We start from the raw sequence: 27,083 nt of genomic DNA, 5'->3' as shown, positions 1-27,083 counted from the left end.
TTGAGGTGTCTATGGCTTTGGTGTGACTTTGGGCAGCCTGTATTTTAATGCTCAGGGCTATGTTCCTGCCTTGCTGGAGAGTTAGTGTGGTATGTCTTGCACTGCAACTTGTTGGCTTTTGGAGCTTGGTTTCAGTGTAGGTATGGAGGCTTTTGGATGAGCTCTTGCTGATTAATATTCCCTAGAGTCAGGAGTCCTCTGGTGTTTTCAAGTTTTGGATTTAAGCCTCCTGCCTTTGGCTTTCAGTCTTATTCTTACAGTAGCCTCAAGACTTCTCCATCCATACAGCACAGATGATGAAACATTTAGGTTAATAGTAAAAAGACTCTCCACAGTGAGGGGCACCCAGAGAGGTTCACAGAGTCACATGGAGAAAAGAAGAGGGAGATAGGAGATAGAGGTGACCAAGTGGAGAAGAGAAGAGGGAGACGGGAGATACAGGTGACCAGGTGGAGAAGGAAATGGCAACCCACTCCAGTGTTCTTGCCTGGAGAATCCCAGGGACAGGGGAGCCTGGTGGGCTGCCATCTCTGGGGTTGCACAGAGTCGGACATGACTGAAGCGACTTAGCAGCAGCAGCAGCAGCAGCAAGTGGAGAAGAGGGGAAATCAAAAGGGGAGAGAACAATATAGCCATTAACCAAATTCCCTATGTGGTCTCCACAGTCTGTAACACCCAGAGAGGTTCACAGAGTTACATAGAGAAGAGAAGGGGGAGAAGGGAGATAGAGGTGACCAGGAGGAGAATAGGGGTAGTCAAAAGGGGAGAGACCAATCTAGCCAGTAACCAGTTTCCTAAGAGTTCTCTACAGCCTGGAACACAGAGAGAGATTCACAGAGTTAAGTAGAGAAGAGAAGGGGGAGGGAGGCAATGAGGTGACCTGGGGGAGAAAAGGGAGAGTCAAAAGGGGAGAGAGCAATCAAGCTAGTAATCACACCCTTAGTAAACTGGGTACTGAAGATTAGATTCTTAAAGGTACAAAATTAAAAACAAATACCAAAAAATAAATCTAGAGTAGAGGTTAGACTCAAAAATACAATATTAAAAATACAAAACAAAATCAATCACAAAAATTATAAAAAATATATATATATACCTGTGGCGAATTCATTTCAATATTTGGCAAAACTAATACAATATTGTAAAGTTTAAAAATAAAATAAAATTAAAAAAAATTATAAAAAAATATACATGTGAAATTTGCTTTGAAAATAGGGTCTCTTTTTTTGCAAGGTAATAGTAGGTTATAAAAATGAAAATTAAAGGAATAATAAAGAATTTAAAAATAAAAAAATAAAAATTAAAAAATGATAGTAGTAAAAATATATCTAGGAATTTCTCTGGAGCTGTTGAAGGTAGTGTGAGGTCAGTTCAGTTTCAGAGAGTTTCTTGTTGCAGCTTATATGTCTTCTCAAGGTCTATAGTCAATGCTTAGTCAATGCTAACTACAGGGTTTTAATCTGTTGCACCTGTCAATTCTAAAGCGGTTCCCTCTTTGTTTATTTTGGCTTCCTCTGTTTGCAAGTCTCTTCAGTGTCTGATTTCTGCCCTGACACAAGGGAGCAAAGGTGGTCACTTATTTAGGCTCACTTGTTCAGTTGTGTTGTGGGAAGGGAGGAACACTGTAAACAAATATCACCAGCATGTGTGGGGAGTGCTCACAGTGTATGAACCACACTGGATTTGCCCCAGCTCACAGCATGTGTGCTTTCACTGTCTACACTGCTCAGGCGCCAGGTTGCTCTGAAGGGGAACTGTTCAAAGCGGGCCCTGGGTTGCGTGCATTTCCCAGGTCTAAGCTGCTCGTGTTCAGATTCTCAGGTACTCCACAAAGGCACAGACTCAGTTGGGCCTGAGTTTTGTGTCCTTCCCAGGTCTGAGGAGCTCAGGCAAGCAGGTACTTGGTGAGCACACTGTCCCAGGTGAGCTGTGTGTTTTAATCACACCCGTGGTCCCAGCCTCTCAGTTTCCTGTGTGTGCCGTGTGTCTCCTCTTGGGAGCTGATCTCAGGCTGCGACCTTCCTGGCAGATGTCAACCGTCCAGGATCCCGAGAAGACTTGGTTAGCAACTCGAAGCCCTCTCACAGTTTGGTGGAGGATGCCGTATCTGGGGCTGAGATTGCCTCTCCTCTTCCAGCTCTGGCTGTTGCCTGCCTGCCTGTCTCTGGCAGGGGGATGGGCCAGTCCACAGCTGGCTAGCTCCCCTTTGGTATTCACTCAGCCCTTTGTTCTGTGAGCTGGCCAGGCTGTGCTTTAGGTTAGAGCTTTTGCGGGAAAGTTCTCTCTCTCTCTCTCTCTTTTTTTTTTCTGTCTCTCTGGCTATCCCACAGTTTGGGTTGCTCTCTTATGTTAGCTCCTTCAGATTGTCCTTAGCACATTCAGACCTGGTCCTTACCCTAAGCATACAACCCATGCCTCCATTTTTAGCCCCCACTTACTGGTGGCAGATGCAAGCTTCTGGGCTATTTCTCCACTGGGAGTTAAGGCTAGGTGCATATTCTGTGGGGTTTTGTTTTTGTTTTTTCCCTCCTGCTTATGTTGCCCTCTGAGATTCCAAAACTCCCTGCAGACCCGCTGGTGAGAGGGCTTCCTGGTGTTTGGAAACTTCTTCACAACTCCCTCCCCGGGATGGTCTCCATCCCTAACTCTTTTGTCTCTCTTTTCGTCTTTTATATTTTGTTCTACCTCCTTTTGAAGAGAATGGGCTGCCTTTCTGGGTGCCTGGTGTCCTCTGCCAGTGTTCAGAAGTTGTTTTGTGGAAGTTGCTCAGCATTCAAATGATCTTTTGATGAATTTGTGGGGGAGAAAGTGGTCTCCCCATCCTATTCCTCTGCCATCTTAGGACCGACCTAGAAATCTTTTTTTTTTATTATTTATAAAAAGAAAAAATGAGAGAGAGAGGGAAAGGGAGCAGGACACTTGCTTCCCCAGCAGACATTTAAAATTTGATGCATTGATATATTCTTGGCTCATGGTATTAGTTGTGGCATTTTGCATCAGCTGCTGCTTCTTCCCAAAGCAATAATATATTGCATAATTAATTCAGCACAAGAAGCGAGTGTGCCAAATCTTTTTTGTTTGTTTGTTTTGTTTTTAATGATTCTATGTTTCTTCTCGGTAAAGGTATCACATTTTTTATTTTGTTTTCTCAGCAGTGCCGCACAGCTTGTGGGATCTTAGTTCCCAACCAGAGATTGAATCTAACACCACAGCAGTGAAAGTTGCTGTTGTTTAGTTACTGAGTTGTGTCCAACTCTTTATGACCCCATGAAGTGAAGCATGCCAGTGCTTCCTTTCCTTCACTATCTCTTGGCGTTTGCTCAAACTCATGTCCATTCAGTAAGTGATGGCATCCAACTATCTCATCCTCTGTCATCCCCTTCTCCTCCTGCCTTCACTCTTTCCCACCATCAGGGTCTTTTCCAATAAGTCAGCTCTTTGCATTAGGTGGTCAAAGTATTTGAAGTTCAGCTTCAGCACCAGTCCTTCCAATGAATATTCAGGATTGATTTCCTTTAGGATTGACTGTTTTGATCTTCTTGCAGGCCAAGGGACTCTCAGGAGTCTTCTCCAGATCCATAGTTCGAAACTGTCAATTCTTCAGCACTCAGCTTTCTTTGTACTCCAACTCTCACATCCATACATGACTGCTGGAAAAAGCATAGCTTTGACTAGATGGACATCTATCAGCAAAGTGATGTTTCTGCTTTTAAATACACTGTCTAGGTTTGTCATAGTTTTTCTTCCAATGAGCAACCATCTTTTAATTTCATGGCTGAAGTCACCACCTGCAGTGATTTTGAAGCCTAAGGAAATAAAGTCTGTCACTGTTTCCATTTTTTCCCAATCTATTTGCCACGAAGTGATGAGACTGGATGCCATGACCTTAGTTTTTTTCTTTTTTTTTTTAACTAAGCCAGCTTTTCCACTATCCTCTTTCATCTTCACCAAGAAGCTCTTTAGTTCCTCTTCACTTTCTGCCATAAGGGTGGTGTCATCTGCATAACTGAGGTTATTGATATTTCTCTTGGCAATCTTGATTTCTGCTTATGCTTCATCCAGCCCAGCTTTTCACAGGATGTACTCTGTATATACGTTAAATTATCAGGGTGACAAATTATAACCTTGATGTACTCCTTTCCCAACTTGGAACCAGTCCATAGTGTTGCTTCATGCCCTGCACACAGGTTTCACAGGAGGTAGATAATGTGGTTTGGTATTCCCATCTCTTTAAGAATTTTCCACAGTTTGTTGTGATCTGCACAGTCAAAGGCTTTGTGCTTAGTCCTAACCAGTGGACCACCAGGGAATTCCAGGTATTACATTTTTTTAAAGAACCAAAATTATGCTGAACCAATTAAGAGTAGCACAATCAGAACAAATTAGGACTATCATTGTATATAACAGTTTTTAAAGCTGGAATTTCAGTTAAAAAGTAATTCAATTAAAAACAAATTTGAAATAGCCACTTCCTCCCATGACTTTCTGAGTAAATACTCAGCCAGATGATGAAGTTCCATAGGAAATGACAATAATAATAGAAATAGCTAAATATTATTAAATCCTTAGTATTTGCTTGGAACAATTTAAGTGTGCTTCACAAATCTTTAGTAGTGTTCACAAAAATCCCATATATTAGATAGTATGATCCCCACTTTATAGATGAGAAACCTAAACTGTTTTGAGACAGTAAGCAACATTCTCACCACACAGGCTTTAACCTGTACTTTGTGTTCTTACAAATTTCCTTATATTGTTATAAGAAACAACTTTGCAAAGTGGTTCTGAATAATTTAGTAAGCCATCAGATAGTTCAAGAATAAATGCTTATGCAGTTACCAACACCAAGTTCAAGTCAAATGACTTTGTGTCTTTTCTCTTTTTTGTGTGTTTCATAGGAGAACATATCTCCTATGCTAATTTGAAGTAATAGTTTAAACAAATTCTTCAACAAGAAAAGTTATACTTCTGTCTTATTACTGGAAAGAATCATGACTTTGTCCCTTTAATATTAATACACTCAATTCCTCTGATTATTTCTTATTTGTTAATTGCTCTACAATTAAACATATTTTCACATTGTCTATAAATGAAGTTATATATAGCTGAGTCTATTCACACATGAAGTTTGACCAAGGAATAAAAAAGTGAATGATTCCTTTTCTCTCTTATAATTGCACATAACCTTTCGGAATTACCATAATACAATAATATACTTCCGCACTCTAGAATTCCCATTTTTGTTTGTTTGGTGTTTAGCTATTGTTTCCCCAACTTAATTCTGAAGTTTCTTTGATAATTTGCTACTAGTGGCCTATAGGTGTGACTGTTGATGGGAGGAAATAAATTGGCAGAAAATGCAATGTTTTGACCAAGATATATTATTTATCATTTTCCCCTTCAATCTACTTTGACAGTCTTCTCATTAAAAGATTATAGGCAGTTTGAGAGTTGACAATTTTTCCTTCTTTTTTCATCACTTTGCTGGCACTAAAAGAGCTCTCTAGGACTCAGTTTGAGAATAATTGGCCTAAAGGCCAAGAAGGATATAATTTAATATTTGAAACATTACTGAAATGAGAAGAAAGCATTGCAAACAATGTGCTGGGACAACAACTGTAAACAACTGTAATACCTCTCTATGGTAATCGGGACATATGCTTACTTTATCCAGAACACCTATTAGACTCCTTCTTGACTAGATAATGGTCAAATATGATATGCTTGCAATTCTAATTGGAAAACATTAAAAGTGTATGAAAAGGTTTTATATATATATATATATATATATACACACACATACATACATACACATACACACACACATGTATATACACCATGGTTAATAAGCTAATATTTGGATAAAAGGTATTTATATTAAATAATTATATATTATTTACATATGCATGCTTATGATAAACTCTCATTGTGAGTGAGAAGGCAGAAGCCATAGTTATTCCTGTTTATATCCAATATCTTCTTAGTGTATAATATGTGTTTCTTGAAATTTTAATTTAATTCAATAATTTCTCAACATTTACTCTGTGAAAAGAATGGGTTATGTTTAAGATATAATAATAAGTAGGAAATTGAAGAGCTAATATACTAGTGAAAAAGAAGAGGGTGAATGCGACACAATGGGGAGCTCAGTGCTTATGGTAGAAACACATGCAGATAACAGAGAAAAACTTAATTAAGGACCTATTTATTATTGCATATTATTGATGAAGCTTGAATAAAAGCTATAGGCTTAATATATGAAACAAAATGGAGAAAAGAGAGGTTAATTATCAGAGAAATCCAGGTTATATGCAGGACTCTATTTCTGGAGAAATTGCTTTATGTGATTTAGAAGAGAGTGAAAATGGTCAGATGTAAAGTTACTTTAAAGACTATATTCAAAGTTTTGAAACTCATTTGGCATATGATGGAAAATATTGAAACTTTATTTAAAGAGTGAAAGAACATATCAGAATGGTATTCTAATTTTATGGGTCCAGAGTTGAGGGTATGACTTTAAGGGGTATTTTGGCAGTAAGCAGCAGTGGAGCAGTGTTAGTTGCTCAGTCGTGTCCGACTCTTTGTGATCCTATGAACTGTAGCCCTCCAGGCTCCTCTGTTTATTGTATTCTCCAGGCAAGAATACTGGTGTGGATTGTCATTTCCTTCTCCAGAGGATCTTCCTGACCCAGGGGTCAAACCCAGGTCTCCTGCATTGCAGGCAGATTCTTTATCATCTGAGCTTCAGCAAAGATCCTTTTGGCAGAAAATTAGGCATCAAACATAATGAAGTAAAATTTCATAGATAATGCAGAGAATGTCTTTGGAGATTGAGCTTGAGATGCAGGGGTCATTGAAGTCTAGGTTCAAATCAACCAAGACCCCACAAATAACATGAGAGTAGCTGTGGATGCATCAGAATATACTAGAGAGGATAATGAGGCATCTGTCGGGTGTACAGGAAAACTATCCAGAAAAACTGAGAAATGTAAGCTTGGAAGTCAGGGGAGATTTCAGGTAAGAAAACATGTCTACAATATACAGATCAGAGAAAAAAGAACACAGTCTTTGCTCAGAGAGTAAACAGAATGGTGTAGGCTTAATGAATCTAGGTGAAAACTACAGTAAAGAGGGGTGGGGGGGAAAGCTTCGAAAGATAGAAATCTGAAATATTCTAAAGATTTTAGAATAAATAAAGAAATCCAAGCACAGAGATATCTTTTAGGGTAAAAAAAAATCCAAAGATTTAAGAGGAGAAATCTATGGCCATCAAGAGGAGAAGAACCAGTAGTTTCATAAAAGACAAGAGAGGAGAGACTTCACAGATTGTAACACATTTAATGGGTATAAGCCAACAGGAAATTATAAATGTCATACATCACTGGAAATCAGGACCACTCTTGTAATAATTGAGAAAGCTTCCCTGGAAGGGGAGAGCTGCATAAATAAAGTAGTAGAGCTCTCATTGATGGTTACATGAAAAGCAGAGTTCTTTATGACAGGTTATAGTGGAAGCATTTGTGGTAAGATAGTCTTGGAACATAACCCAAGACTTTAAACAAGGATGGGGAAGAATTCATTAAAGTGCGGATTCTAGCTACTAGATGACTAAATCTGATAAGCAACTAATTCTAAAATGCTGAACTCTGCACGACACAATATATAAAAGAAAATATACATACTAAACACAAAGTTAATATGTCAATATTATCACGTTAATATTACGGTATTTCTAACCATTTGGTATTTCTAAACCATATGGTTTTTCTAACCATTTCTGATAAAACGTGGGCCACTGGGGAAGGGAAAGGAAAACCACTTCAGTATTCTTGCCTTGAGAACCCTATGAACAGTATGAAAAGGCAAAAAGATAGGACACTGAAAGAGGAACTCCCCTGGTCAGTAGGTGCCCAATATGCTACTAGAAATAAGTGGAGTAATAACTCCAGAAAGAATGAAGAGACAGAGACAAAGCAAAAATAACACAGTTGTGGATGTGAGTGGTGATGGAAGCAGGGTTCAATGCTGTAAAGAGCAATATTGCATAGGAATCTGGAAAGTTAGGTCTATGAATCAAGGCAAATTGGAAGTGGTCAAAAAGGAGATGGCAAGAGTGAACATCAACATTTTAGGAATCAGTGAACTAAAATGGACTGGAATGGGTGAATTTAACTCAGATGACCATTACATCTATTGCAGCAGGCAAGAATCCCTTAGAAAGAAATGGAGTAGCCATCACGGTCAACCAGAGTCCAAAGTGCAGTAGTTGGATGCAATTTCAAAAAGGACAGAATGATCACTGTTTCCAAGGCAAATCATTCAGTATCACAGTAATCCAAGTCTATGCCACAACCAGCAATGCTGAAGAAGCTAAAGTTGAACAGTTCTATGAAGATCTACAAGACCTTCTGGAACTAACACTCAAAAACAGATGTCCTTTGCATTATAGGGGACTGGAATGCAAAATTATGAAGTCAAGAAACACCTGGACTAACAGGAAAAATTGGCCTTGGAGTACAGAATAAAGCAGGGCAAAGACTAATAGAGTTTAGCCAAGAGAACACACTTGTCACAACAAACACCCTAATCCAACAGCACAAGAGAAAACTCTACACATGGACATAACCAGATGGTCAATACTGAAATCAGATTGATTCTATTTTTTGCAGCCAAAGCTGGAGAATGTCTACACAATCAGCAAAAGCAAGACCAGAATAGAACTGTGGATCAGATCATGAACTCCTTATTACCAAATTCAGACTTAAATTGAAGAAAGTAGGGAAAACCACCAGACCATTCAGGTATGACCTAAATCCAACCCCTTATGATTATACAGTAGAAGTGACTAATAGATTCAAGGGATTTGATCTGATAGAGTGCCTGAAGAACTATGGATGGAGGTTCGTGACATTTCACTGGAGGCAGGGATCAAGACCATCCCCAAGAAAAAGAAATGCAAAATGGCAAAATGGCTCTCTGAGGAGGCCTTACAAATAGCTATTAAAAGAAGAGAAATGAAAGGGAAAGGAGAAAAGGAAAAATATACCCATTTGAATGCAGAGTTCCAAAGAATGGCAAGGAGAGATAAGAGAGCCTTCCTCAGCGATTAATGCAAAGAAATAAGGGGGAAAAGTAGAATGGGAAAGACTAGAGATCTCTTCAAGAAAATCAGAGATACCAAGGGAACAGTTTATGCAAAGATGGGCACAATAAAGGACAGGGATGGTATGGACCTAAGAGAAGCAGAAGATATTAAGAAGTAGCAAGAATACACAGAAGAATGATACAAAAAAGATCTTCATAACCCAGATAATCATGATAGTGTGATCATTCACCTAGAGCCAGACAACCTGGAATGAGAAGTCAAGTGGACCTTAGGAAGCATCACTACAAACTAGTGGAGGTGATAGAATTCCAGTTGACCTATTTCAAATCCTAAAAGATGATACTATGAAATAGCTTCATTCAATATGCCAGCAAATTTGGAAAACTCATCAGTGGCCATAGGACTGGAAAAGGTCATTTTCATTTCAGTCCAAAGAAAGGCAATGCAAAAGAATGCTCAACTGCACAATTGCACTCATCTCATGCTAGCAAAGCAATGCTCAAAATTCTTCAAGTGAGGCTTCAACAGTACATACCATGAACTTCCATATGTTCAAGATGGATTTAGAAAAGGCAGAGGAACCAGAGACCAAATTTCCAACATCTGTTGGATCATCGAAAAAGCAAGGGAGTTCCAGAAAAACATCTATTTCTGCTTTATTGACTACACCAAAACCTTTGACTGTGTGGATCACAACAAACTGTGGAAAATTCTGAAAGAGATGGTAATACCAGATCACTTGACTGGCCTCCGAAGAAATCTGTATGCAGGTCAGAAAGCAACAGTTAGAACTGGACATGGAACAACAGACTGGTTCCAAATCGGGAAAGGAGTATGTCAAGGCTGTATATTGTCACTCTGCTTATTTAACTTATATGCACAGTAGAGAAATGCTGGAATGGATGAAGCACAATCTAAAATCAAGATTGCTGGGAGAAATATCAATAACCTGAGATATGGAGATGACATTTATGGCATAAAGCAAAGAGGAACTAAAGAGCTTCCTGATGAAAGTGAAAATGGAGAGTGAAAAAGTTGGCTTAAAACTCAACATTCAGAAAACTAAGATCATGGCATCTGGTCCTATTCCTTCATGGCAAGTAGATGGTGGAACAATGGAAACAGTGACAGATTTTATTTTGTACTGTAAAATCACTGCATATGGTGACTGCTGTTATGAAATTAAAAGATTCTAGCTCCTTGGAAGAAACATTATGACCAAGCTAGACAGCATATTAAAAAGCAGAGACATTACATTGCCAACAAAGGTTCATCTAGTCAAAGCTATGGTTTTTCCAGTAGTCATGTGGATGTGAGAGTTTGAGTATAAAGAAAGGTGAGTGCCAAGAAAATGATGCTTCTGAACTGTGGTATTGAAGAAGACTCTTGAGAGTCCCTTGGACTGCAAGGAGATCCAACCAGTCCATCCTAAAAGAAATCAGTCCTGAATATTCATTGGAAGGACTGATGCTGAAGCTGAAACTCCAATACTTTGACCTCCTGATGCGAAGAACTGACTCATTTGAAAAGACCCTGATGCTGGGGAAGATTGAAGGCAGGAGAAGAAGGGGACGACAGAGGATGAGATGGTTGGGTGGCACCACCGAGTCAATGGCCATGAGTTTGATTAAACTCCAGGATTTGGTACTGGTCATAACAAACACCTTCTTCCAACAACACAAGTGAAGACTCTATACATGGACATCACCAGATGGTCAACACCGAAAAAAGATTGATTATATTCTTTGCAGCCAAAAATGGAGAAGCTCTATACAGTCAGCAAAAACAAGACCAGGAGCTGACTGTGGCTCAGATCATGAACTCCTTATTGCCAAATTCAGACTTAAACTGAATAAAGTAGGGAAAACCACTAGACCATTCAGGTATGACCTAAATCAAATCCCTTATGATTATACAGTGGAAGTGAGAAATAGATTTAAGGGCCTATATCTGATAGATAGAGTGCCTGATGAACTATGGAATGAGGTTCATGACATTGTACAGGAGACAGGGATCAAGACCATCCCCGTGGAAAAGAGATGCAAAAAAGCAAAACGGCTGTCTGGGGAGGCCTTACAAATAGCTGTGATAAGAAGAGAAGTGAAAAGCAAAGGAGAAAAGGAAAGATATAAGCATCTGAATGCAGAGTTCCAAAGAATAGCAAGAAGAGATAAGAAAGCCTTCCTCAGCGATCAATGCAAAGAAATAGAGGAAAACAACAGAATGGGAAAGACTAGGGATCTCTTCAAGAAAATTAGAGATACCAAGGGAACATTTCATGCAAAGATGGGCTTGATAAAGGACAGAAATGGTATGGACCTAACAGAAGCAGAAGATATGAAGAAGAGATGGTAAGAATACACAGAAGAACGGTACAAAAAAGATCTTCACGACCCAGATAATCACAATGGTGTGATCACTGACCTAGAGCCAGACATCCTGGAATGTGAAGTCAAGTGGACCTTAGAAAGCATCACTACGAACAAAGCTAATGGAGGTGATAGAATTCCAGTGGAGGTGATAGAGTTCCAGTTGAGCCATTTCAAATCCTGAAAGATAATGCTGTGAAAGTGCTACACTCAATATTCCAGCAAATTTGGAAAACTCAGCAGTGGCCACAGGACTGGAAAAGGATAGTTTTCATTCCAATCCCAAAGAAAGGCAATGCCAAAGAATGCTCAAACTACCGCACAATTGCACTCATCTCACATGCTAGTAAAGTAATGCTCAAAATTCTCCAAGCCAGGCTTCAGCAGTATGTGAACCATGAACTTCCTGATGTTCAAGCTGGTTTTAGAAAAGGCAGAGGAACCAGAGATCAAATTGCCAACATCTGCTGGATCATTGAAAAAAGCAAGAGAGTTCCAGAACAACATCTATTTCTGCTTTATTGACTATGCCAAAGCCTTTGACTGTGTGGATCACAATAAACTGTGCAAAATTCTGAAAGAGATGGGAATATTAGACCACCTGATCTGCCTTCTGAGAAATTTGTATGCAGGTCAAGAAGCAACCGTTAGAACTGGACAGGAACAACAGACTGGTTCCAAATAGGAAAAGGGGTACGTCAAGGCTGTATATTGTCACCCTGCTTATTTAACTTACATGCAGAGTACATCATGAGAAACGCTGGGCTGGAAGAAGCACAAACTGGAATCAAGATTGCTGGGAGAAATATCAATAAGCTCAGATATGCAGATGACACCACCCTTATGGCAGAAAGTGAAGAGGAACTCAAAAGCCTCTTGATGAAGGTGAAAGCAGAGAGTAAAAAAGTTGGCTTAAAGTTCAACATTCACAAAATGAAGATCATGGCATCCAGTCCCATCACTTCATGGGAGATAGATGGGGAAACAGTGGAAACAGTGTCAGACATTACTTTTTTGGGCTCCAAAATCACTACAGATGGTGATTGCAGCCATGAAATTAGAAGATGCTTACTCCTTGGAAGGAAAGTTATGACAAACCTAGATAGCATATTCAAAAGCAGAAACATTACTTTGCCAACAAAGGTCTGTCTAGTCAAGGCTATGGTTTTTCCTGTGGTCATGTATGGATGTGAGAGTTGGACTGTGAAGAAGGCTGAGGGCCGAAGAATTGATGCTTTTGAACTGTGGTGTTGGAGAAGACTCTCTAGAGTCCCTTGGACTGCAAGGAGATCCAACCAGTCCATTCTGAAGGTGATTAGCCCTGGGATTTCTTTGGAAGGAACAATGCTAAAGCTGAAACTCCAGTACTTTGGCCACCTCATGCGAAGAGTTGACTCATTGGAAAAGACTCTGATGCTGCGAGGAATTGGTGGCAGGAGGAGAAGGGGACGACAGAGGATGAGATGGCTGGATGGCATCACTGACTCGATGGACGTGAGTCTGGGTGAACTCTGGGAGTTGGTGATGGACAGGGAAGCCTGGTGTGCTGCGATTCATGTGGTCGCAAACAGTCGGACATGTCTGAGCTACTGAACTGAACTGAGGGAGGCCTGGCATGCTGCAGTCCATGGGTTTGCAAAGAGTCGGACACAACTGAGCGACCCAACTGAATGAACTGAACTGAACTAGGGACAATTTACTCAACAATAAATCCAACTAGTCAAAATATATGCAACTGTTCAACACTGAAAAAATTTATGTAAGGATTTACTGTCTTTGTCTTTAATAGAAAATCAAGACAATTGAACCACAATCCTACACTCTCCAAATTCTGCAGTTTTCCATAATACTAGAAATCTTCAACCACATAGGCATAACAACTTTAAGAGAGTCAGAAATTAAGAATAAATTTATACTATCAGAAGAATTTTATCTCATCCAAGTTTTTGTCTTCTCTATTAAAATAGAGTTTAACATATACTAGGTCACCATCGTAAAGAATCCGCCTGCCAGTGCAGGCAATATGGGTTCAATCCCTGGGTCAGGAAGATCCTCTGGAGAAAGAAATAGCAACTCTCTCCAGTATTCTTACCTGAGAAGTCCTATAGACTGAGAAGCCTGGCAGGCTACAGTCCATGGAGTACCAAAAGACTTAGGTACAACTTGGTGACTGAACAGAACAAGGTTCAGTGGCTATTTACCTAATTAATAAATATACCATAACTAACTGAGGGTTACAAATTGCTTTAGTGCCCCTGAGACATCAAATTCATATTATTTTTTATTATATCTTTGTTCATGGGCTAAACACTGTACTAGACTACCTTTTAAATTTTTTTCTGAGCTGCTAAAATATGCATGCATGGTGGTAGAACTAAGGATGGTTTCTCAAGTCAGGAATACCACTGAGGCAATTAGAAAATTTCACTCAACCCAGAAGGTGAGCAGGTGTCAAACCTTTCAAAATGTGAAGAATTAGTTCAGGAAAGGAACAGCAAGCATGCAATTAGAGTCATCATGTCCTGTTTAGCTGCCATAAATAGTTCTCTTGCTCTGTATATAAGATCTTATTTATTGAAATTCCAGAAATTTTAGCACAGCATGGAAATAGCAAAGGAAAATAGAAAAAAGAAAAAAAAGAAGAAGAAGAAGAAAGAAAAAATACAGACATAAACTCAGCAATTTGAATGTGAAACTTAAAAAGTAGCTACACTTCTTAACCCTTGGGATCCAAAATGGTATATAAAAGAGCACATGAAAACCTGATGCCACTGCTATAGCTGATTTTGTTTTCCTACCATGGTGACAATAAAATGCCCTTCCCCTCATGTTCTCTGTACAGGACGACCTCTATGCTGTTCCCATTAGAACATAGCATATACTTCTACTACCTGAATCTGGCAGAGCTTTGACTACAGCAGAAATGACACTGCAAATTACAAGTCTAGTTCATAAACATTCTGTCTAATTCTTTTGGGAAGCTTCTTAGAAGCCAGCACCTTGATGTGAGGAAGCTCAAATATCCCAGGGAAAACCTACATGGAGTGGAAATAAAGCCTCCAGCTCACAGCCCTCACTGAGCTGGAGCCCATAGCCAGAAGCAACTTGTTAAGTTTACTATTTGGAAAGTGGTACCCAGCCCTTGGGCTTCCCAGATGGCGCTAGCAGTGAAGAACCCGACTACCAGTGTAGGAGACGTAAGAGGTGTAAGAGCCAATCCCTGGCTCAGGAAGATCCCCTGGAGGAGGGCATGATAACCCACTTCAGCAAACTTGCCTGGAGAATCCCATGGACAGATGAGCCTGGTGGCCTACAGTCCATAGTGTCGCAAAGAATCGGACACGACTAAAATGATAGAACACACACACAGAGCCCTTAGCCAAAGTGTCCTAGCTGATGCTGTGCAGAGCAGGAATGAGGTGTTCCCTCAGGTCTGCCAGAATTGTGGTTTTATGAACAAATTTAAAGATTGCAATTTGAAGCCACTAAATTTTGGTGCTTTGTTATGCAGTGATTAATAACCAGAAAAAGTGCCTAATTTTGCAAGTAAACATATCTAATTTTTTTCTACATGCCAATAAAAATATAATGTTTGATGAATAAATATTTGCTGTATTTAAATCTGTAAAATTAAAATTCTTGTTTCACAGAATGTTCAAGAATGGATTGATCTGTTAAAAATGATGATGAAGAATAAACTTTGGTCATTCTGTGATTTATAGAATATACTTTAATGCAAGATATATGATTTCAAAAGAAAATACTGTTAATTTATTAGCTGTATAAGGCTAAGTCACTTAAATTTTATATCCCAGAGATCTCATTTATAAAATGACCATTACAGTGGTAACTATCTGAAAGAATTTAAGTTAATATGTTTGTAAAATTTAGCACAGTTCATGACAAACTGAACAATCTAAATAGTCATTAGTCATTATTATCATTTATCACAAATCTAGAACATGGCTTTATCTCTAACATGAAATGGCACAGGAATTAGAGATGCTTGGTCTATAAGCTGGAGCAAAGACAAAATTATGCTCAAAGATCCTTATAAAGTCAATACACTTTACTTCTCAAGCAGTAACCTCTGTCTTTACTTCTCTCATTACATCAAGTACTGTTAAACATTCATCAGACTAGTTCATTGATTTTAGTCTTATTAGGTCAGTATTCCCCTTCTCTTGGGATCTCATTGATATACCAGCTACTTAAATTAGCTCAGAAAAATAGATTGAAACTAAAAATATTTTTGTCATGATTTCAATTAAGCCTTTCAAAGAAAAGTTCAATGTTCACATCATTAAGTCTTCTCACTAATATTCAACAAAATAATATCATGACCTACAACTTTAGGTAACCTATAAATATTTGTCTAGACAAACTCTCCATTAGCCTTTCTGTCTGCAAAATTACTCCATTTAGCTTAAAAATAATATTATTTTCTTCACTCAGCACACATCATAACATTTATCCATTTTTTAGGTTATTTTTTTTTTCATGCAAACCAACTAGACTAGTAATCATTTATTCCAGCACACACAAAAGTGGTTTTCAACCATTTAAGAGCTATTGCTAGTAAAGCAAGTGGGTAAAATATTGCATAAAGTAATTGGTAAAATATTCGGCAAGAACACTTTAAAGTGACTGGAATGCAATCTAATTTACACTTAGAAGTAATCTGTGTTCTATTCTTTTTAAAAAAAGAAAAAAAAGTTCAGACAGAGAGGATTCTCCAAACTGCAGTTCTCAAATGTCAGAAATAAAATCAAATATCTCGCAACAAATTCTGACATCACTAGCCATATTACTAACCCAGAAGCCTAAATGCTTTTCATAGGAACAGCAAAAACTAATCAAATAGTTGACTCCTAGGAATTTGACTGCTCTAAAAGAGATTTTTTCTTCTTTTTTTTACATTTAAGGAAGAAACTGATATTTTAGCCTAAGCAGGATATCTATTGGGCTTTCCAGGTGGCACAGTGGTAAAAAATCTGTCTGCCAAGGCAGGAGACACAAGAGACAAAGGTTCAATCCCTGGATTGGGAAGATCCTATGGAGTAGGAAATGGCAACCCGCTTCAGTATTCCTGACTAGAGAATTCTATGGACAGAGGAGCCTTGCAGGCTACAGTTCGTGGGGTCCCAAAGAGTGGGACATGACTGAGCACACATGTGTACACACACAGAATATCTATTAGCCTTATACTTTTATTCTTAGATATGTATATTTATCACCCAGGCAGGTCTATGGTGTGAATTTTAGGCTAACACCAATTTATAGATTTATTTGAATTTTTTTTTAAAAATTAAGAAATGAATGTAGAAAATATGTACACATGACTTAATTTTTGTTTCTTTAAAATATGTCTTTAATGAATGAATATTTACATTCAGGATTCATTAGCTCCCCCCTCCAAACAGCCAAGCATAATATCCAATAATATATCAGGATTTTAAAAGACAAAAGGGCTCCTGTTAATATATGTGTCCTCTGACTTAGGGCTGAATGTTTTTTTCTTTTTTTTTAGCTTTTATTTTATTTTTAAACTTTACAACATTGTATTGGTTTTGCCAAATATCGAAATGAATCCGCCACAGGTATACCCGCGTTCCCCATCCTGAACCCTCCACCCTCCTCCTTCCCCTACCGTCCCTCTGGGTCGTCCCAGTGCACCAGCCCCAAGCATCCAGTACCGTGCATCGAACCTGGACTGGAGACTCGTTTCATACATGATATTATACATGTTTCAATGCTATTCTCCCAAATCTCCCCACCCTCTCCCTCTCCCACAGAGTCCATAAGACTGATCTATACATCAGTGTCTCTGTTGCTGTCTTGTACACAGGGTTATTGTTACCATCTTTCTAAATTCCATATATATGCGTTAGTATACTGTATTGGTGTTTTTCTTTCCGGCTTACTTCACTCTGTATAATAGGTTCCAGTTTCATCCATCTCATTAGAACTGATTCAAATGTATTCTTTTTAATGGCTGAGTAATATCACTGGTGAACATAGATGCAAAAATCCTTAACAAAATTCTAGCAATCAGAATCCAACAACACATTAAAAAGATCATACACCATGACCAAGTGGGCTTTATCCCAGGGATGCAAGGATTCTTCCATATCCACAAATCAATCAATGTTATACACCACATTAACAAATTGAAAAACAAAAACCATATGATTATCTCAATAGATGCAGAGAAAGCCTTTGACAAAATTCAACATCCATTAATGATAAGAACTCTCCAGAAAGCAGGAATAGAAGGAACATACCTCAACATAATAAAAGCTATATATGACAAACCCACAGCAAACATTATCCTCAATGGTGAAAAATTGAAAGCATTTCCTCTAAAGTCAGGAACAAGACAAGGGTGCCCACTTTCACCATTACTATTCAACATAGTTTTGGAAGTTTTGGCCACAGCCATCAGAGCAGAAAAAGAAATAAAAGGAATCCAAATTGGAAAAGAAGAAGTAAAACTCTCACTGTTTGCAGATGGCATGATCCTTTACATAGAAAACCCTAAAGACTCCACCAGAAAATTACTAGAACTAATCAATGATTATAGTAAAGTTGCAGGATATAAAATCAACACACAGAAATCCCTTGCATTCCTATACACTAATAATGAGAAAACTGAAAGAGAAATTAAGGAAACAATTCCATTCACCATTGCAACGGAAAGAATAAAATACTTAGGAATATATCTACCTAAAGAAACTAAAGACCTATATATAGAAAACTATGAAACACTGGTGAAAGGGCTGAATGTTGACAAGTGAATTAAAGAAAATGCTGGGGTTATTTCTGGGAGTTTCCAAGTATATGATGTCAACTGATCTTTGTTATGCTTTTTACATGGGGACGGAGAAGGCAATGGCACCCCACTCCAGTACTCTTCCCTGGAAAATCCCATGGATGGAGGAGCCTGGTGGGCTGCAGTTCATGGGGTCGTGAAGAGTCGGACATGACTGAGTGACTTCACTTTCACTTTTCACTTTCATGCATTGGAGAAGGAAATGGCAACCCACTCCAGTGTTCTTGCTTGGAGAATCCCAGGGACGGGGGAGCCTCGTGGGCTGCCGTCCATGGGGTCCCACAGAGTCGGACATGACTGAAGCGACTTAGCATACATGGGGAAAAAAAAAAGCAGAGTCAAATGGGCTGCTACTTGAGGTTGTTGTTGTTCACTCGCTCAATTGTGTCTGACTATTTGTGACCCCGTGGACACTAGGCTTCCGCGTCCTTCACTGTTTCCTGAAGTTTGCACAAATTCATGTCCATTAAGTTGGTCATGCTATCTAACCATTTCATCTTCTGCCATGTTACTTCATGACATTCCTTCAATGATATAATTAGACATTATGAATACAAATTTACCCATACTGTCTCAAAATGGTTTTGGACATAAACTATTTTCCAATATCCATTTAGAAAAGCACACTATTTTCACCACATATGTGTTCAAAATATTTGAACAGGATCTCACTGGGGGGTCACAGAGGTAGAAGTGAAGAGGAAAAGATGAGAATATGCTTACTGGAGTTCTCAGCTCAGGTATGGCAGCTTGATAGGTGAGTGGGCGACAGTCATGAGTGTTTGGCACGAGGACACATGGAAGAAACATTGGACCCAGGTCATCTCCATCCAGAATGTCCACTGTGAGGGTGGTGGTTGTGGTTCGCCGTTCATTTAGGTTTTGTGCACGGTCCTGTGAGAGAGGGAGAAAAGAAAAAGAACATAAGATGTACTCAATGTTCCCTCCAGGTTGGTTACACCATAGACACATTTCTTCCCGACTGTAGGCATCTGACCTCCCTTTTCTTAGAGCATTTACTTTAGAAAACTTGCATGTGTAAATACTTTCTCTGCCCCTTTGAGGTCTCAACCTTCTTCTAGCTCAAACTTTTACAAGTTTTATACCCAGGACTCTTTCTCCAGGATCTAAGAATTATCCATTTGAAGTGTAATAATCAAGGAAAATAGAGCTTATATTAATATCTCCCAGTCCCTGTAGGAGGATAGGAGCCTAACTTCCATGAAGGTTTTCTCCAAGTCGTGAAACCATCTCCCATCATGAAGATACATAAATGTTTACTTTTCCTTTGAGAAGACAGTTAACAAACAAGTTAACAATCAAGATGACTCTTGATTTCTTCACTTCTGTCCCCACCCCAGTATTTTATTTTATTTTATTTTATTTGTGATGCTTCAAGAAATTTAAGTTTATGAAATAAATGTTGCTCATTTTAAAAAAGTGGGGGGAGAGAGAGAGAGAAGAAAAAGAAGAAAAATTAAATGAAGAGGTGAATAAAAGGAAGGAAAGAAGACCCACAAGATCTGCTATACTCATTGGAAAATGTATTTGTATGTTTCATATAAGATTGCCTGTCACAAAGTATATTTTGAGAACCTTCCTTCTCTCCTTCCTTCTCTCTTCTGGCATCACTAAAATAACTTGTTTCCAAGTTTATAAATGACAATTGTTTCATTTCTTCATTCTTTGAGACTCTAAAAAACTATAATTTCTGAGAAATGTATCCTTGTATCAGTAATGAGAATTATATTTCCATTTTTCCTCTTTTCCACTAACCACAATATTGCCAGAGATCACAGATTTTATTTTATTTTATTGTCTGTTTTGTTTTTCCCATTCTTATGGGTTGCAAAGTGTTCTTTGGTAAGATCTAGGGAAGCAGAAGCTCTATTGATGCAATTTTGCAAGGGCAACCTTTCTTGAATGCAATATCTTTATGACTCTCAAACCAACTAGGACCTTGTGGGGCCTTACCAGGTACAAATCCTGTTCGTGTTCCCCATTTCTTATTTGTAGGAAATAGATTTCATTCAGCTTCTTTGACCTTCCCTGAGTTCCAAAGGGAGATTCAAACAATTGCTAATTAGAAGAGTGAGGGAATGCAGAAACAAAGGAAGTGCAATCAAGAAATAATCAGATCAGATCAGATCAGTCGCTCAGTCATGTCCGACTCTTTGCGACCCCATGAATCACAGCACGCAAGACCTCCCTGTCCATCACCAACTCCCGGAGTTCACTGAGACTCACGTCCATCGAGTCAGTGATGCCATCCAGCCATCTCATCCTCTGTTGTCCCCTTCTCCTCTTGCCCCCAATCCCTCCCAGCATCAGAGTCTTTTCCAATGAGTCAACACTTCCCATGAGGTGGCCAAAGTATTGGAGTTTCAGCTTTAGCATCATTCCTTCCAAAGAAATCCCAGGGCTGATCTCCTTGAGAATGGACTGATTGGATCTCCTTGCAGTCCAAGGGACTCTCAAGAGTATTCTCCAACACCACAGTTCAAAAGCATCAATTCTTTGGCGCTCAGCCTTCTTCACAGTCCAACTCTCACATCCATACATGACCACAGGAAAAACCATAGCCTTGACTAGACGAACCTTTGTTGGCAAAGTAATGTCTCTGCTTTTGAATATGCTATCTAGGTTGGTCATAACTTTCCTTCCAAGGAGTAAGCATCTTTTAATTTCATGGCTGCAATCATCTGTAGTGATTTTGGAGCCCAGAAAAATAAAGTCTGACACTATTTCCACTGTTTCCCCATCTATTTCCCATGAAGTGTGGGACCAGATGCCATGATCTTCGTTTCTGAATGTTGAGCTTTAAGCCAACTTTTTCACTCTCCATTTTCACTTTCATCAAGAGGCTTTTGAGTTCTTCTTCACTTTCTGCCATAAGGGTGGTGTCATCTGCATATCTGAGGTTATTGATATTTCTCCCAGCAATCTTGATTCCAGTTTGTGTTTCTTCCAGTGCAGCATTTCTCATGATGTACTCTGCATATAAGTTAAATAAACAGGGTGACAATATACAGCCTTGACAAACTCCTGTTCCTATTTGGAACCAGTCTGTTGTTCCATGTTCAGTTCTAAGTGTTGCTTCCTGACCTGCATACAAATTTCTCAAGAGGCAGATCAGGTGGTCTGGTATTCCCATCTCTTTCAGAATTTTCCACAGTTTATTATGATCCACACAGTCCAAGGCTTTGGCATAGTCAATAAAGCAGAAATAGATGCTTTTCTGGAACTCTCTATGATCCAGCGGATGTTGGCAATTTGATCTCTGGTTCATCTGCCTTTTCTAAAACCAGCTTGAACATCAGGAAGTTCACAGTTCACATATTGCTGAAGCCTGGCTTGGAGAATTTTGAGCATTACTTTACTAGCATGTGAGATGAGTGCAATTGTGCAGTAGTTTGAGCATTCTTTGGCATTGCCTTTCTTTGGGATTGGAATGAAAACTGGCCTTTTCCAGTCCTGTGGCCACTGCTGAGTTTTCCAAATTTGCTGCATATTGGGTGCAGCACTTTCACAGCATCATCTTTCAGGATTTGGAATACTTCAACTGGAATTCCATCATCTCCACTATCTTTGTTTGTAGTGATGCTTTCTAAGGCCTGCTTGACTTCACATTCCAGGATGTCTGGCTCTAGGTCAGTGATCACACCATTGTGATTATCTGGGTCATGAAGATCTTTTTTGTACAGTTCTTCTGTGTATTCTGGCCATCTCTTCTTAATATCTTCTGCTTCTGTTAGGTCCATACCATTTCTGTCCTTTATCGAGCTTATCTTTGCATGAAATGTTCCTTTGGTATCTCTGGTTTTCTTGAAGAGATCCCTAGTCTTTCCCATTCTGTTGTTTTCCTCTATTTCTTTGCATTGATCACTGAAGAAGGCTTTCTTATCTCTTCTTGCTATTCTTTGGAACTCTGCATTCAGATGCTTATATCTTTCCTTTTCTCCTTTGCTTTTTGCTTCTCTTCTTTTCACAGCTATTTGTAATAGTGTCGTGATAAAGTAAAACCTGGTTCCCCCTCAAGTAATATGTATAACAATATCTTTGAGTTCTTCTCCAGGAACCAAGACCCCACTAGGTGGAGAATTGTAACTTCAGGTGAGTACAAGATTCCTAGAATACCATCCTGTTATCTCAACACCAGTCAATCAGAAAGAAGACTGCACAGAGTGGACAATAACAAAGACTCTGATTCCTACCCAAGTGATTATCTGTGATAAGTTTCCCCTTTCTCCCTTTAAAAACTTTCATGATAGAGCAGAATATTTACTATTGGTTCCTGGATACAACTCTGTCTTCTTCCAGCTTTCCTGACTCCTGAATAAAGCAACCTTTCTTTTCCTAACAACTGTCTGTTGAGCATTACCTTTCAAGTGGCAAGCAGCAGAACATGAGTTTGGTAAAAACTCTTGTATTCTTTGATGTTTAATTTATCAAATTATTATTTACAAATTATTTTAAATTAAATTAAAGACATTAGAGATTGATCATACCCAGAAAGAAGCCTTTTTAGAGTTTCCCTTAATTTATTAAAAGCAGAAACATTTGCAAGTGAAGCTGCCATGAAAGTGTTCTCTGGGGGAGTTTTATAGCCATGAGAAAAGAAACAAAGAGAAGAAAAACACTAGAATCTACATAAACAAACATCATCACAAACTTTCTTTACCTCCTGCTTATTCCCTAGAAACCTACTCATTCTTTAGCTGCTTAGGAAGCAACTTCATTTGCTTGCTTTCTTACGCATATAACAATACCTTATTCTTTTCACTTGTTAATCTGTTTGGGGGTTTTCTATATATATATATATATATATATATATATATATATATATTTATATATATTTATATTTATTTATTTATTTATGGCTGTGATGGGTCTTCCTCGCAGATAGGGGGCTTTCTCTAGTTGTGGAGAGTGGGAGCTACTCTCCAGTTGTAGTGTGTGGCCTTCTCACTGTGGTGGTTTCTCTAGTTGTGGAGCATGGGCTCTAGGGCACTCAGGCTTCAGTAGTTGCTGCATGTGGTCTCAGTAGTTGAGGTCCCCAGGCTCTAGAGTACAGACTCAATTATTGTGGGGAGGTAGATATCTAATACTTATGCCACCTGATGCGAAGAACTGACTCATTGGAAAAGACCCTGATGCTGGGAAAGATTGAAGGAAGGAGAAGAAGGACATGAAAGAAGATGAGATGGTTGGACGGCAGCATCAACTCAACAGACATGAGTTTGAGCAAGCTCCAGGACTTGGTGATAGACAGGGAAGGCTGGTGTGCTGCAGTCCATTGGGTTGAAAAGAGTCAAACATGACTGAGCCACTAAAAACTAACTAAGAAATTGCAAGGCTGTCATTGACTCTTTCTCTCATACAAACATCTCTCTCCATTAACCTAAAGCTATACCCTTTGTTCCAATTTCCTGACTTTTAGAGGAATGTGTCCTTGGTCTGGCAGGTCATAAGACATCCAGACGCAAGACAAAACATTCAGTAAATTGTTGACCAACTTGTCAAGACAGAAAACATATGGTGGACCATTAACTTTTAGCCCATACATCTGGTTCCTATTTGGTCTTTGAAAGATGGCCTGCAGTCATGAGAAAGGGTTGTGGGATGATAACTCAGTGTCTATGAAAACCCAAGCACAGGGGGATTAAAAAATAAGCCATAAAAATGATAAACTGGAAATAGGGACTTTCAAACTAATTGATCAGAAATTACATTCATCAGGGATGTGAGCCAATCAAAAATGAATATATCAATACTGGTAAAGATATAAACTGCTATAGTTCAGTTCAGTTCAGCCACTCAGTCATGTCCAACTCATTGTGACCCCATGGACTGCAGCACGCCAGGCTTCCCAGAGCTTGCTCAAACTCATGTCCATTGAATCAGTGATGCCATCCAACCATCTCATCCTCTGTCATCCCCTTCTTTTCTTGCCTTCAATCTTTGCAAGCATCAGAGTCTTGTCTAATGAGTTAACCCTTCACATCAGGTAGCCAAAGTATTGGAGCTTCACCTTCAGCATCAGTCCTTCCAATGAACATTCAGGGTTGATTTCCTTTAGGACTGACTGGTTTGATCTCCTTGCAGTCAAAAGGACTCTCAAGAGTCCTCTTCAACACCACAGTTCAAAAGCATCAATTCTTCGGTGCTCAGCTTTCTTTATGGTCCAACTCTCACAATTCATACATGACTACTGGAAAAGCCATAGCTTTGAATATATGGACCTTTGCTGGCAAAGTAGTATCTTTGCTTTTTAATATGCTGTCTAGGTTTTGAGGTAGAAATTACTGGGCAGTCAGTATAGAACTCTGAGACCTCAGTCTTGTTTTCAGTAAATATCCTGGTCCATTGTCCTAAATTCCTGGAATATGTCTTTAGTCTGATAGATTATTAGCACTCAGATCCAGGAAAGGGCAGTAATTAAATTATATTCCATATGCTTGGGGGAAAAACAACTGGTGATCATTAATCCTAAGCCAATCAGTTCAATTAAGTTCAGTCATGGCAAAGTAATATCTCTGCTTTTTAATATGCTGTCTAGGTCAGTCATAGCTTTTCTTCCAAGCAACAAGCATCTTTTAATTTCATAGCTTCAGTCACCACCTGCAATGATTTTGGAGCCCAGGAGAATAAAGTCTGTCACTGTTTCCGTTGTTTCCCCATCTATTTGCCATGAGGTGATGGGACTGGATGTCATGATTTTAGTTTTCTGAATGTTGAGTTTTAAATCAACTTTTTCACTCTCCTCTTTCACTTTCATCAAGAGGCTCTTTAGTTCTTCTTCACTTTCTGCCATAAGGTGGTGTCATCTGTATATCTGAGGTTATTGATATTTCTCCCAGCAATCTTGATTCCAGCCTGTGCTTTATCCAGCCCGGCATTTCACATGATGTACTCTGCACATAAGCTAAATAAGCAAGGTGACAATATATAGCCTTGACATACTCCTTTCCCTATTTGTAACCAGTCTGTTGTTACATGTCCAGTTCTAACTGTTGCTTCTTGACCTGCAGATTTCTTGACCATACAGATTTCTCAGGAGACAGGTCAGGTGGTCGGATATTCCCATTTCTTTAAGAATTTTCCACAGTTTGTTTCAATCTACACAGCCAAAGTCTTTGGTGTAGTTTTTCTGGTACTCTCTTGCTTTTTCGATTACCCAATCAGTTCAGTTCAATTCAGTTGCTCAGTCATGTCTGACTCTTTGTGACCCTATGGACTGCAGCTCACCAAGCTTCCCTGTCCATCACCAACTCCCAGAGTTTACTCAAACTCATGTCCATTGGGTTGGTGATTCCATCCAACCATCTCATCCTCTGTTGTCCCCTTCTCCTCCTGCCCCCAATCCCTCTCAGCATCAGGGTCTTTTCCAATGAGTCAACTCTTCGCGTCAGGTGGCCAAAGAATTGGAGTTTCAGCTTCAGCATCAGTCCTTCCAATGAATGTTAAAAGTTAATTTCCTTTAGGACTGACTGGTTTTGAAACTGTTTACCTCAGTTTGGGACTTGAATCCATGAGCCAGGACTCAAATCTAACCAAAACCTAGTTTGGTACTCAAACCCCCGTGGCTTGGACTTCAACTCAGACAATACCCACAGTCTTCCAACTGAGACCACAGACCTGGTTTCAGGACCTAGTGAAGCTTAGGTTCTTGATGTTTCATCATAGAAATAGAAACAAAGGGGTAGGTAAGAAGTGGATTTATTCAGAGAGAAGCACACTCCATAGACAGAGTGTGGGCCATTACATGGGGTGAGTGCAGCTGCTTTGAGATATGGCATAGTTAGTTTTTAAGAGCTGGGTAATTTCATAGGCTAAGTGGGAAGATTATTCCAATCATTTGGGGGAAAGGGTAGAGAAAATTGGGCCACCACCTGTATTTTGGTCTTTTGGTGCCTTGACCTGTCATGGCTCCTCTGGATATGTCATTTAGCTTGCTGATTGAAGATCAAGGTCTAGTTGAAGGTGACTTGTATGCCATCTTGGACCCATTTGATTCTAATAGATTTATGCTTTGTCTTGGGGTATGAAATTCTTTCAAATGTTGTACCCTGTCCCCTTCCCTCCTGTTTCAGTTTGAACTCTTTGCAAACTATGGGACTCTTGAGACTCTTCTCCAGAACAATTCAAAAACATCAGTGTTTCAGCACTCAGCCTCTTTCATGATCCAACTTTTACATCCATACCTAACTATGGAAAAGACAGATTTGATTAAATGGATCTTTGTTGGCAAAATGATGTCTCTGTTCTTAATACTGTCAAGATTTACTATGTCTGTCAGGGCAAAGAGCAAGCATCTTTCAATTTCATGGCTGCAGTCACAGGTCCTGGTAATTTTGGAAACTAAGAAAATAAAATCTGTCACTGCTTCTACTACTTCCCCTTCTATTTGCCATGAAGTTATGGAACTGGATGCCATGATCTTACTTCTTTGAATGGTGAGTTTTAAGTCAGCTTTTTCACTCTCATCTTTCACTTTTAAGAGACTCTTTAGTTCCTCTTCATTTTCTGCCGTTAGAGTGGTATCATCTGCCTATCTGAGGGTTTTGATATTTTTCCTAGCAATCTTGATTCCAGCTTTTGATTCATCCAGCCTGGTATTTCACATGATGTACTCTGCTTGCAAGTTAAATGAGCAGGGTGACAATATACAGCCTTGATATACTGCTTTCCCAATTTTGAATCTGTCCATTTTTTCATGTCCAGTTCTCACTGTTGCTTCTTGTCAGGAGGTAGGCAAGGTGGTCTGGTATTCCCA

General features: G+C 39.2%; 1 protein-coding gene across 1 annotated transcript in view; it reads right to left on the bottom strand.

Annotated features, from left to right (window-relative positions):
- PCDH15 (protocadherin related 15) overlaps positions 1-27,083 on the bottom strand; it is a 1,038,229-nt gene that overhangs the window by 451,680 nt on the left and 559,466 nt on the right. Inside the window, exon 8 of the mRNA XM_061402659.1 lies at positions 19,031-19,201. Coding sequence (XP_061258643.1) covers positions 19,031-19,201 — 171 coding nt within the window. The remainder of the gene's footprint in view (positions 1-19,030; positions 19,202-27,083) is intronic.

The sequence above is a fragment of the Bos javanicus genome, chromosome 26 (assembly GCF_032452875.1).
Source record: "Bos javanicus breed banteng chromosome 26, ARS-OSU_banteng_1.0, whole genome shotgun sequence".
Classification (NCBI taxonomy): domain Eukaryota; kingdom Metazoa; phylum Chordata; class Mammalia; order Artiodactyla; family Bovidae; genus Bos; species Bos javanicus.
The sequence above is the reverse complement of the archived record's forward strand: the minus strand, read 5'-3'. Positions and strand labels throughout refer to the sequence as shown.